Here is a 12,306-nt window from a genome sequence, read left to right on the forward strand (position 1 = left end):
AATGTGCTCTTTTAGCATTGGTCGATGCCTTTCGTCTTGTAAGTGTAGAGCTGCTTGCAACCGCTCGCTGCTTGCAACTGCTCGCTGCTTGCAACCGCTCGCCTCCTCAGCCATCTAGCTCCGCCCACCTAACGTATTCTACTGCCGCGTCAATGCTTTCCATCCACGGAGTCACCATCACCATCATCATCATCATCATCGATGATGATCATCGTCGTCATCAATGTGCTCTTTTAGCGTTGGTCGATGCTTTTGGACTTTGAAAAAAACAGCTCGGGCGTGAGCTCCTCGCAACCGGTCGCCATTTTTCCTTTTTTTTTCCATTCTGATCTCCTGCTCGACGCTCTAGCTCCGCCTCTACTGACGCCCACCCGATCTTGTCAAAAGAGAGTCATCGCTGCCCTCTAGGGGCCAAAAATAGTCCTTAGGCACAACAGACCTAATTGAAACTTTCACCACAGATGCGGAAGGGTTCCCTCTACCCGTTACAAAAAACAAAAAAAAAAATTGGATGACGTCTTTTGACGTCATTGGCAGCCCTCCGTAGGTTTTTACTTGACGTCTTTAAGTGGCAGTGGCAGTGAAAGAGTTAACTAATTATAAATGTAAAAAAATAAAAATAAAATTGGAGACATTGTTGTGCGGCAGGTGAGATGAGGGCCACACTGATGTGATTGATGTGCTCAACAAGGATTGAGAAGATGTTAAGAATGGAAATGAAATGAAAAGATTGAGTACAGAGCAAGAAAATTCATCTAACACTTTCAACCCATCCAAAAGACATAAAAAAATAATGGCCAGCAGAGGGAGACAGAACGGGAAGCCTGACAGCTCGCCAGATGGCGTCACCAATTTCTTAGATGAAAAAGAAAAACATAAGGGGGGGATGACCGAAACTATGCGCCTATAAGGAAGGGGCACAATATGAGTTATGGGGGGGAAACATGACGACAGAAAAAAAGCCCAAAATAAAAGATCTAAAAAATGTACACATGTGGGTGGGAGAGTGGGGATGAACTTTCGAAGGTTCAACCTAAGTACCAGTTCTACCTGGATCCAACATTCTTTCATCATCTCCTTTGTATCTGCCAGGACTCCATGGTGACTTGGAGGAAATCTTTCTTACCATCTGCAAATTTAGAAATGAGCAGAGGTGTACACAAACAAGAGACTGTTACATTGAAAGAATACAACTTCCATCCATCCATCCATTTTCTTGGCCGCTTTTTCCTCACAAGGGTCGCGGGGGTGCTGGAGCCTATCCCAGCTGGCTTCGGGCAGTAGGCGGGGTACACCCTGAACTGGTTGCCAGCCAATCGCAGAGAATACAACTTAAGAAAACAAATCAAATGAACTGCTACAAATAAATAATTGAGTAAGTATTCATTCAAAAATGTGAGTACAAAGTGGTAATTTGATGCTCCAATGTGTTCAAATATTGATAGCTTAAAGCATTGTGATACTGCAACACCAATGCTATTCATTAGCATTTTGCGCTGTTAGCTAGCATTAAGCTAAATGAACTTTCTTCTTAAGGCAAAGTTAGAGGGTTGGTTTAAATACACAAAGTGTGATTCTGTTTTTCATATGGTTGGACAGCAAACGTTAACTGGGAGTGTCTTTTTGGCTGGGGGGTAAAATTTTAAGTTGACTATCTGCCAAATTGCTGCTTGTTGTAAAGCGTTTGTATCTAAAAAAAAAATATATATATATATATATTTAATTGCTTGCATGTCAAAACAAACAAACAATGACTGAACAATGGATCGTGTCTTGAAAAACAGAATTCTAAGTCGGGTCACTCCATGTCCACGAAGAACACTAAAAATGTCTCTCACTCATTATTGCTGATGTGTATGAAACAGTAAAGCAACGAGTTTCGTGTTATCACAAGTCACAAAGATGTCTCCTTTTGGATTAAGAGTCGGTGGAATCCAACTAACACAGTGGGCATTCATCTGGGCTTAGTGTTGTTTTAAGAGGCGACACTGGTCTCGGGAGCCCAAAAAAAAAAAAAAATAAAATCCACCTCTTTCAGGTTTTCATAGACACCCCTTCATTTGGTCATCCAGTCAGTGAGTAATACCACTTAAATGCCACCGTGACTAAAGCTGCAGAGAAAAGGAGGGGTGGCAGCCTACCACTGGGAGCCACAGGCAACACAGTGTCTGGGCCCGCCAGCTTCATTTCATAGGGGACCGCAGGGCTTAAAGTTAAAGATTACTTTGAAAGCTGCATCCCCGCCATCAAACTCCTCCGCTGCAGCCCTCCCTCCCGCCTTCCCTCCAGCCGTCACTCCCCTCTCCCGAAAGAAAAAAAAAAAGCTGTCGCCACGGAGCAGGGGATGAGTTGGGAGCCGATCCTCTTTGATGACAGAGAAGGATCCTTTTGTTCCCTAATCCCCACACAAGCCCCCCCCCCCTTTCTCTCTCTTTCTGGAAGTCCAACTGGACGTCAAGGGGCTTCATTATTAGGCGGCAAGTTATGAGTTTACCTGTTAGGCTTTGATTGGAGTCTACGTAACAAGGTTGCCTTGTTGCCAAGGTTAACAAGTCGTCTTTCCTCTTCTCTAACAATCTGCTGCTTTCACATCATTGAGAGAAAGCCCCAAAAGTCACATGGCACGGGTCACTTCAGTCAAAGGTGTTTCCCCAAGTAACAGCTATTAGCCCTTCAGGAAGAAGAGGTCAGCCAGACACAGACGCTGACGGGGTTGCATTTCCTGTCTGCCCGTGTCGCTCTTAAGATGTGGCCCGAGCGTGCACATCTTAGTGTCATTATCAGATTGGACACACATTTCACATGGGGGATGAAAGTGTTCTTCTCGATATAAACATCTGCCCCCGTCAAAGACCATCTCAGAGGCATAGCCCCAAGGAGCGCCATTATCTATTACGCACCCGCTTTGACTCGTCATGTGATCGCAAGTTCTATCCCTGTGTGTTCGTTGGAGTTCTTGTCCGCATGCATCTGAGGGAAGACGGACCCACAAGCGGACATACGGCCGAACAAGGAGCAGCGAGGAAGGGATCAATGTCCATGATCAAAGGGTCAAACATGGCTAACCTGGCGCTTTCAATGTGCCCGATGACAGATGTGGAAGAAATCCTACGCACATCTACCGTCTAGGTGTAGTGGTTCTTTTGGTACGTGGGTTCAGACAGTTTGTTTGTTTGTAGCTTGCCTTTCACCTGACGTCAGTTCCCCGCGACCAGGAAACAGAACAAGCAGTTGCAAAAAATGGATGAAGTCAATCAAATCAAATAGTTCTGAGATGAGAGACCAGACAAAGCACGGCTCAAATGATGTTTCCCTTGCCCGGATGTGGGTCACCAGGGTCCGAGGTGGGGATCAAAGGTGAGCGTCTGGTGCCACCCATGGGGCCTGGCCGGGCTCAACCTGAAGGAACGAGATGGGTCTCCCTTGCCATGGGCTCACACCCTGTGAGAGGGCCCAAAGGGGTCAGGTGCAAGGTGGGTAATGGCCAAAGGCCTTGGCAGTCCGATCCCCAGCTACAGAAAGTGGCGTTAGGAATGTGGAATGTCACCTCTCTGGAAGGAACCCAAGCTGTTGTGCGAGGTTGAGAAGTTCCAACTAGACATATTCAGGTTCGCCTCAACACACAGCTTGAGCTCTATACTACTAGTCCTCTTGAGAGGGGTGGGACTCTCTTCCACTCTGGGGCTGCCCACGGAGAGAGGCACCAAGCAGGTGTGGGCATACAGTACTTATTTTCCCCTAGCTCGGTACCTGTACATTGGGGGTTCACGCCGGTGGATGAGAGGGTAGCCTCCTTCCTGTTCCGGGTGTGGCGATGGGTCCTGACTGTTGTTTGTCCTTATGCACCAAACAACAGTTCAGAGTACCCATCTTTTTTGGAGTCTTAGGAGGGGGTCCCAAAGATTGTTCATGCTGGGAACTTCATCATTTTTCTGGGGGACTTCAACACTCACGTGGGCCATGACAGTGAGACCTGGAGGGGCGTGATTGGGAGGAACGGCACCCAGATCAGAACCCAACTGGTGTTCTGTTATTGGACTTCTGTGCTCGTCACTGATTGTCTATAATGAACATAAACAGGATAAGGGCGTCCATGCGTGCTTGGCTCAAGGACAGTCTAGGCCGCAGTTCGATGATTGACTTTTGGACTCTTGGACATTCGGGTGAAAAGTGGGGGGCGGAGATGTCAATTGACACCTGTGTGTGTTTGTTCAGACAAACGTGTTGTGAGGGTCTGCTGGGAACGCCTAGCAGAGTTCCCTATCAGAGGGAGTTTCAACTCCCACGTCTGGCAGAACTTCACTCACATCCCGTGTGAGGTGTGGGAGATTGAGTCTGAGAGATTCCCCAACCCGTTGGTGGACAAGGAGTCAGCGATACTGTCAAGTTAAAGTAGGAGTTCAATCAGGACTTTTAGGCCTGCGGGATTCTAAAAGTAGCTGATGGGTACCGGTTGGCCAAGCAGAAACGCAGCTTCATGGTCCTCATTTGGAAAAGGGTGGGGTGCCCTCTCCAGGTCGGGGTTGAGATCCTGAACCAAGTGGAAGAGTTCAGATATCTTGGGGATGAAGTGGGATATCCAGAGGAGTGATGCGGACTCTGTGTCAGTCCGCCGTGGTGAAGAAGCGGCGGAGCTGAAAGGTGCTGCGATCTATGTCCCCTACGTTGACTTTTAGTCACAAGCTCTGCATTGTGACTGAAAGAACAAGATCCCAGATACGAGCAGCAAAAATGAGTTTCCTCGACAATATGTTTGGGCTCTCCCTTAGTGTGAGAAGCTCGGTCAACTGGGAAGGACTCAGAGTCGCGCTGCTCTTCCTCCGCATCGAGAGGAGCACGGACATCTGCTTCCTGGACGCCTCTGGTGAGGTGTTCCAAGCACATACTACCGGGAGGAGGCCCCAGCTGGCCTGGGAACGCCTTGGGATTCCACTGTAAGAGCTGGACGAAGCGGCTGGGGAGAGGGAAGGAAGTCTGGGCTTCCTTGCTTTAAAGGTGCATTGTGCCGTTTAAAAAGGTAATATTAAAGCTTTTTCTGCATCATGCAAGCTCCACCAATGCCAAGATGAGTACAAAAAGCCCTGACTGTTTTACTCTGACTGCACCTATTAGATTTTATCTTCCGTTTATAGTAGAGTATGCGGACCCTGCACACGGCACAGTTTCTTTGGGGAGGGGAGGGGAGGGGCGGAGTTTCTCTTACCTCATTTGAAGTCATGCCTTCGTTTGTCAACTGTGGCTGTCACTTTAAGATCGCGCACGTACTTGCACGTGCACCATGAACGAGCCTGACACAGATGCTGCAGTTATGCTTTGGGCCAGAGGTGGCAGTCATGAGTAAACAAGTGACAAAACTGCACAAAGATCCTTTAAGCTACTGCCCTCATGACTCAAACCCGGGCAGAAAATGGAAGAAATGGTTGGATGGACATCTGCTGAATTTTTACGGCATACAGCTGTCTAATGACATCCATGCAACTTTGCAAGTTGTATAAACTATTCTACCTTCATAAAATTAATCTTTCAACATTAAAGCGATACTTGACTCATTGAGCAATTTTCAGCAGTAAAAAGTTCCTATTTTGTCCAGAATGAATGAGATAACTTCATAATTTTTAAAAACTAATTTTCCCACTTGTTGTCAACTGAAAATGACATCACCTGTGCTGAGGAAGTAGGTAACGGCCAATCATGGCTCAGTTTGCTGACCAAAATCCAGAAAACAGGTGAGCCATGATTGGTCGTTACTTACTTCCTCAGCACAGGTAATGTCATTTTCAGTCGACAGCAAGTGGGAAAATTAGTTTTTAAAGTTATTAATTGAACAAGAAAAATAATGACGTTATCAAATTAATTCTGGATAAAATAAGAACATTTTACTGCTAAAAATGGCTCAATGGTTCAAGTATTCCTTTAAACTTGTCCAGTAATCGGTTGTGTATTGTTTTAGCATATATTTCTGAATGTGAATGCATATATTTATGTAATTGTACTATCTATTCTTTTCACTTTAAGTGTTGTTCTTAATAGAGGTAGAAGAAATATTACATACGTTTCCAGCAATGGTGTAGTGGTTCACTAGCCTGTCTTCTGCGCAGACAGGTTCAGTCGCTTTGTTTACAATCCACACAAAGTCAGCTGAAATAGGCTTCACGACCCTGTAGGATGAGTGGTAACAGAAAATGGTTGGATCATGGATAACCATTGACTGCAAAACCAAAACAATTTGCTCACTGCCCCCTAGTGTGCAAAAGAGAGAATGCACAGCATCAACAGCAATGGCATAAGAAGCATTCACTGGCCATTTCATTAGGTACACAATTCAGTGACATCCTCGCAAGGTTGTGTAGTAAAAGTATGATATATTTTTTTATTATAACGTTAGTCTCTCAACAATCTGCTTAACATAATATACTTCATTTCCAAATATTGTAATGTAGCATGCATTTATGAGTGGGTATGATTGTATTGTATTTACAAACTGTATATATCTGTTTCTGAAAATTCACGAGAGCCACTGCACACCTACATTGCACATGATCCTTCTCTTATTTTTCACAACACTGCACAATTTATCCTCTCATACTCACACATTTCCCTATTCAATGAACTATTTTTCTGATTTAATTTTTTTTCTTTTTCATTATTACTTCAGCTTCAACTTATGTCTTGAATATTCTGCATTTGTATAACTGACTGGCTGCTTCAATAAGGCAATTACCTGAAAAAGATAAATAAACACTAATTATTTTTAAAAGTCTATTCATTGCATTATATTATCCGACATTAGATTATTGAAAGTTTTTTATTTTATTATTTTTATTTAAGTCTACGCATCATGCTCAAACGGCATAAGGTCGCTCATATCAAGAGATAAAATGCATAAAACAAGTTTGGGTTTAATACATATTAATGAATGCGAAATAAATGAGGTTAATAAACAGCGTCTCATCATTTTTGCTTTTGTCTCTGACAAATTGACCGATAGTAACCCGACTGACGTCCCCACTCCCCCGAGCACGCGCCACCTACAGTCCTCCAATCACAGGCCGCCAAAGGCTACGACGTCACCCAGTCGCTTCCGGGCTGGGATGCAACCCTGACTGATGCTAAAATGTACCGTTTTTTATACAATTTCATACGGCTTTAATAAAATACTTGAAATATTGACTTGAAGCCGGATAGACAGTGCTTTTCAACAGCTTCATCATAATGTGGCAACTTTGCACTGAAGGATAACGGTACCTGAATCAATCCGGCAGAAGCTCAGACGTAGCGGATGAGGTGAGAATGTATTGAACGCTCTGCAATTACTGCCGATTGTTAGCAACCGGGATGCTAAGGCGCGCGGCATTCCGCGAATACACCACTTGCAATTCCAAAATACAACTCACGCCCACATTGATTTATTCGTATGCATTTCGCCGTTTTTTTTAATCACATGAACAGCTGCCGTGAGTGTGAATGAAAATCGATTAAAAAAAAAATTGCTTCCTCTTTTGCTAGCGCATGTCCAAGCTAGTTGCGTGCTTCTAAGCTGTAGGCTTTTTTTTTCTTAATGTAAACCGTATGTAGCTTTAGACGCCATATGTTGTATTTTTACTAAAATCATTTTTTCATATCGTTCTATTTTGGGGGTGAAAATGCAATCAAAGTTATCAATCTGTAGTCGTGTGCCTTGATCTCGTCAAGTGGTATCTGTGGGTAAGGCCAAAGTAATCGATACTTGATCACAATCTCTCCACTTGAAGCCAAATGTATTTACGTAGTAGCTCTTAATCGTAAAAAGGGCTTCACGTGCCAACAGTTCAAGGAGATTGATGACGTCCTCTTGTTTACACCCCATAACCAGGCATCAGCCATGGGGGGGAAAAAGAAACTTTGAGAAGAGACCACAAATGGAGCAATCCCCTTTCTTGTCCCGATCAATCGATGCAGAATACAGGACAGCAACGGCAACGAAGATGTGGTCTACCTCAGATCTTGTCCCGGTCGGTTTTTGCAGACTCATTACTACAGCCAAAGCCTCTCACATCGATCATCGGCAACTCGTCACTTCTCAGGAGAGGAAAGGGGAGGCAAAAGGAGAAGTGGCAGTAAAACAGGCCAAAATCTAGATGTCAGGGTGTGAAGAGGCGTTTTTGCTTACTCGCTGCCGTTTAACTAATGTGAGAATGTAAAAATAAGTCATAAGTCTAGATTTCTCAAAACGTAGCTGTTCTATTTTCGCTAGTAAGTACTGGAGCCTAAATGCTCTCGATCCTGCAGATTTCTTTGGAGCTCTTGTAGTCACCAAATGGACATGCAGGTTGCGAGCATAGGTCTCGGGATGGGACTTGCGGTATTTGTTTTCATTAACAGAACATTTCATTACACCATTACAGAGAGATAGTTTGCATTGCATCATGTTGACACAAACATTCTCATTGTCCAGTGTTACATTCTGCTCGACCCTGTCACATTAACTCGCTGAAAGAATGCATTTAAGAGGTTAAACCCGTTTTTAGCTGCATTGCAGCATAAAAAATAGGGTCAAACTTCTCTTTTGTGATTTTTCCATTCATTCTTTTATTTATTTATTTTTGCTTACTAGTATGGCCTGACTAATAAGGAATTTATGAGGCTGATCGTGATTCCGATATTTGTGAGAGAAAAAAAACAAATAACCGATTAATCAACAGATTATATATATATATATATATATGTATATATATATATGTATATATATGTATATGCATATATATATTTATTTATATGTTTATATTTATATATTTATATTTATATATATATATATATATATATATATATGGGGTGTGCCAAAAAATCGATTCTCATTTAGTACGATTACATTTAAATTATTTTATACTGTCTTCCCTTTGCTTGTGTGTGCCTTTATTGGGAGCGCTGTTCATGTTGTACCCGATTTGGCCACTTGGCAGTGTGGTTCCACGCGGTCTGGCACACTGTTAAGTTGTGGCCACATTAGAGAGTAGAAGGAAAAAGTCACGATCAAGTTATTCCTATAAAAGTAGTTTTTTTTTGCAGCGTGGAGTCGTTCTTTTGAGTGCTAAAAGTGCCGCGGGTAGAACACTAATTAGCATTAGCGAGTCAGACTGGAGTAGATCATTACAATTCCTTGAACATCTATAAATTGAAGCAAAAATCAGTCAATTAAATCATTTTGAATCAAAATCGATTCTGAATCCAATCGCACACCCAAAAATCAGAATCGAATCGTGAGACATTGAAAGATTCCCATCTCTAATATATATATATATATATATATATATATATATGGTTCCTTAATGCATTCAACAATATATACAGAATGTGAATTACTCTTTAACTTTACAACGGAGAGGAAATGAACGTTTGAACAGCCATGCACGTCCATTACTTTCTGCCCATACATACTGAACAGTACTGTTTTGAAGTTTTCTTTAGGAAAGTAGGATGATAATGGCGTTTAATCTGCAAAACTGCAGACGATTATTATTGTTTTGAAAAGGCCTAGTATTGGCTGATAAATCGGCAACTTTGAGGTGTGCTATGATAAATGTTGCTGACTGAGAGAATGTGCTAAAAATAGACCGAGGTGGGCTTCAGGCACGAAAGGATTCATTTCCCGTTGTCTGCAGGATTGTATAGATTTTCTGCTTTTCCATTTTGCTGATGCAGGCTGCGTTTTCTAAGGTTCATGTTCCCTGTGTTGCAGGTCGGATTGACTGGCTCACAGAAATCAAGCACACCCACCAATCTTTCGCCGTTTCTGTCAGACCAGTTTTTGTAGACGTCTCCTGGTCCGCTTCTTCTCCTAAAGTGACTTTTTTCAAGATGAAGTTGAAGGAGGACATCAACCCCCTCCTCCTGCAGGTCTTCCGATCTGTCGTGTGGGTCTACTCTGTCATCACCTTCATACCCTGGTACTTCCTCTCCGGGGCCGGCACCAACTTGGAACGGGCACGCCGCATCAAAGCGCGCTCAATTAGCCGACACCCCGCCGGCCCGTACAGGGCCATCAACAGCCAACGGGAGCTGGTGGCGTGGCTGCACCCCGGGGTGGACACGCTGGATAAAGTCTTTGAATATGCGGCCAAGAGGTTTCCCCGGAGGGACTGTCTGGGCACCAGGGAAGTGCTGAGCGAGGAGGATGAGCTCCAACCCAACGGGAAAGTCTTTAAAAAGGTGAGAGGGACTTGCTAGTTTGTTTTAATACTCGGATATGTTCATGGTTATGTGCTATTCATTTGTTCCAGCACCATGTTGTTCTCTTTATAGTATATAGTGTGCCTTGGCCACCAGGGGGCAGTATTCACAAGTAAGATATGATATAAGTTGGACATATGGTGTATGAAAACTAGGGGTGTCGAAATTAGTGAGTTCATTTTGCGTTAATATGAACTTCCTTTAACAGCTCTAAAAAAAAAAAAATTAACGTGCGAATAATGACCGCCCCTTACTTGGAAATCCTGTACCGGGGGAATTGCAGTCGCAACGCAGCAGACACGACCACGTCAAAATTTAGCAGTAATACATTTAATACTAATGCATATATTTGTGGAGACTGGGGTCAAGTTGTATTTTACAATTTTTAAAATGTGCAGAATTTCACCAGTGTCAAAGATTAGATAGCTCTTAATATGAAAAGAAAAATACACTGAGCCATCACCAACATTTTACAAATGCAATTATGCCATCTAGTGGCAGAAAAATGACCAACACAAATCAATATCACACTCGTTTTTTTACAGTATAGTACATCTTTTTGATTTTAACTCAATGTTATGAATTATTGTGAAAGTATTGTATCAATGACTAAAATATGCAGACATATTTATATTAATTTAACATTTTTCCCACTTTTATGTTAACAAGAGTATGAAAACCTAGAAGAAAAAAATTCTACATTTAGAACAGACCTAAAATTTGCGATTAATCATGAGTTAACTATAGAAGTCATGCGATTAATTACGATTAAAAAAAAATGTGATCGTCTGACTCCCCTACTGAAAACATTCGACTTCATGCATCACACTTTTAACCGTCATTGCAAAGTAAAATGTTTTCCGCCATTAATTTAGCAGGCCTATGCAAACAAAAAGAACACTGGGATCCTTTTCAACAAGTGACAACAAAAGACGTTTTGTGCACTGAGCGAGTCCGTGCCATAGCAGCGAGGACTCTGCATGTGGCACTATTTCATGAGATATGAATGAAGTGAGACCATCTCAGTAGCCTTAAAGGGCAAGTCAGCCCCCCCCCAAAAAAAATTATTGACAACAATATGTTCTATGCAGCCCCACTATTCTAAATACGGTATTCTGGTTAATATTGCATGAGTGGAATACAAGTTCAGCAGCAAAATCCAGCCGTTTTTATCTCAAGGGGCGGCCATTTTGTCACTTGCTGTCGAGTGAAAATGACATCACAATTGCTCAGGTCTCAGGTAACAACCACAGCGCACCTGTTTTCTGAAACTGAGCTGTGATTGGTTGTTACCTGAGCAACTGTGATGTCATCTTCAGTCGACAGCAAGTGGCAAAATGGCCGCCCCTTGAGTTGGATAAAAGCGGCTGGATTTTGCTTCATAACTCGTATTTCCCAAATGTATTATTGATCAGAATGTCAGGTTTAGACAAGTGAGGTCATATATAACATGTTGTTGTCAAGAAATGTTTACAGTTGACTTCCTCTTTAACTCATTCACTGCCATTGACAGCAATAGACGTCAAAAATTTATTTGAACTATTTCTATTAGTTTAACATTTTTTCCACATTCTACAACATTTTTTTGATTTTTTTTTTGTACATTTAGAACAGATATAAAATTTGTGATTAATTGTGAGTTAACTAGTAAAGTCATGCGATTAATTATGATTACAAATTTTAATCGCCTGACGCCCCTAATTTCTAATAATCTTTTCTTTTCTTTTTTTTTTTTAAAAAAAGAAAAGAAAAGATTATTAGAAATTAGGGGCGTCAGGCGATTACATTTTTTTATTGTAATTAATCGCATGACTTCACTAGTTGTTTTTTTAATAAAAGAAAAGATTAAAAAAAGAAAACATTGTTAATAATTAGGGGCATCAGGCGATTACAATTTTTAATCAATTTTTAATCTTCAACTAGTTGACTTCACTAGTTAACTCACGATTAATCACAAATTTTAAATCTGTTCTAATGCAATAAAAAAAATCTAGGTTTTCATAATCTTGATAACAAAAGTGGAAAAAAAAAGTTAAATTAATAGAAATAGTTCAAATGAATTTTTGACGTCTATAGCCGTGAATGAGTTGTTAAGAAAGA

At 41.9% G+C, this 12,306-nt stretch overlaps 1 protein-coding gene and 1 long non-coding RNA gene across 3 annotated transcripts in view; one reads left to right on the forward strand and one right to left on the reverse strand.

The window, feature by feature from the left end:
- LOC144044617 (uncharacterized) lies at positions 1-7,368 on the reverse strand. Its single transcript, XR_013291309.1, has 3 exons — positions 7,246-7,368; positions 6,053-6,158; positions 1-1,129 (listed from the first exon to the last, which is right to left on the reverse strand). It is a non-coding gene; the product is annotated as an uncharacterized LOC144044617 (long non-coding RNA).
- acsl3b (acyl-CoA synthetase long chain family member 3b) overlaps positions 7,074-12,306 on the forward strand; it is a 22,677-nt gene continuing 17,444 nt past the window's right edge. For both annotated transcript variants that reach the window (XM_077559136.1, XM_077559137.1), the window contains exons 1-2: positions 7,074-7,284; positions 9,716-10,185. In XM_077559136.1, the coding sequence (XP_077415262.1) occupies positions 9,835-10,185 (351 nt within the window). In that variant the 5' untranslated portion in view covers positions 7,074-7,284; positions 9,716-9,834. The remainder of the gene's footprint in view (positions 7,285-9,715; positions 10,186-12,306) is intronic.

Source organism: Vanacampus margaritifer, chromosome 2 (assembly GCF_051991255.1).
Source record: "Vanacampus margaritifer isolate UIUO_Vmar chromosome 2, RoL_Vmar_1.0, whole genome shotgun sequence".
NCBI lineage: Eukaryota > Metazoa > Chordata > Actinopteri > Syngnathiformes > Syngnathidae > Vanacampus > Vanacampus margaritifer.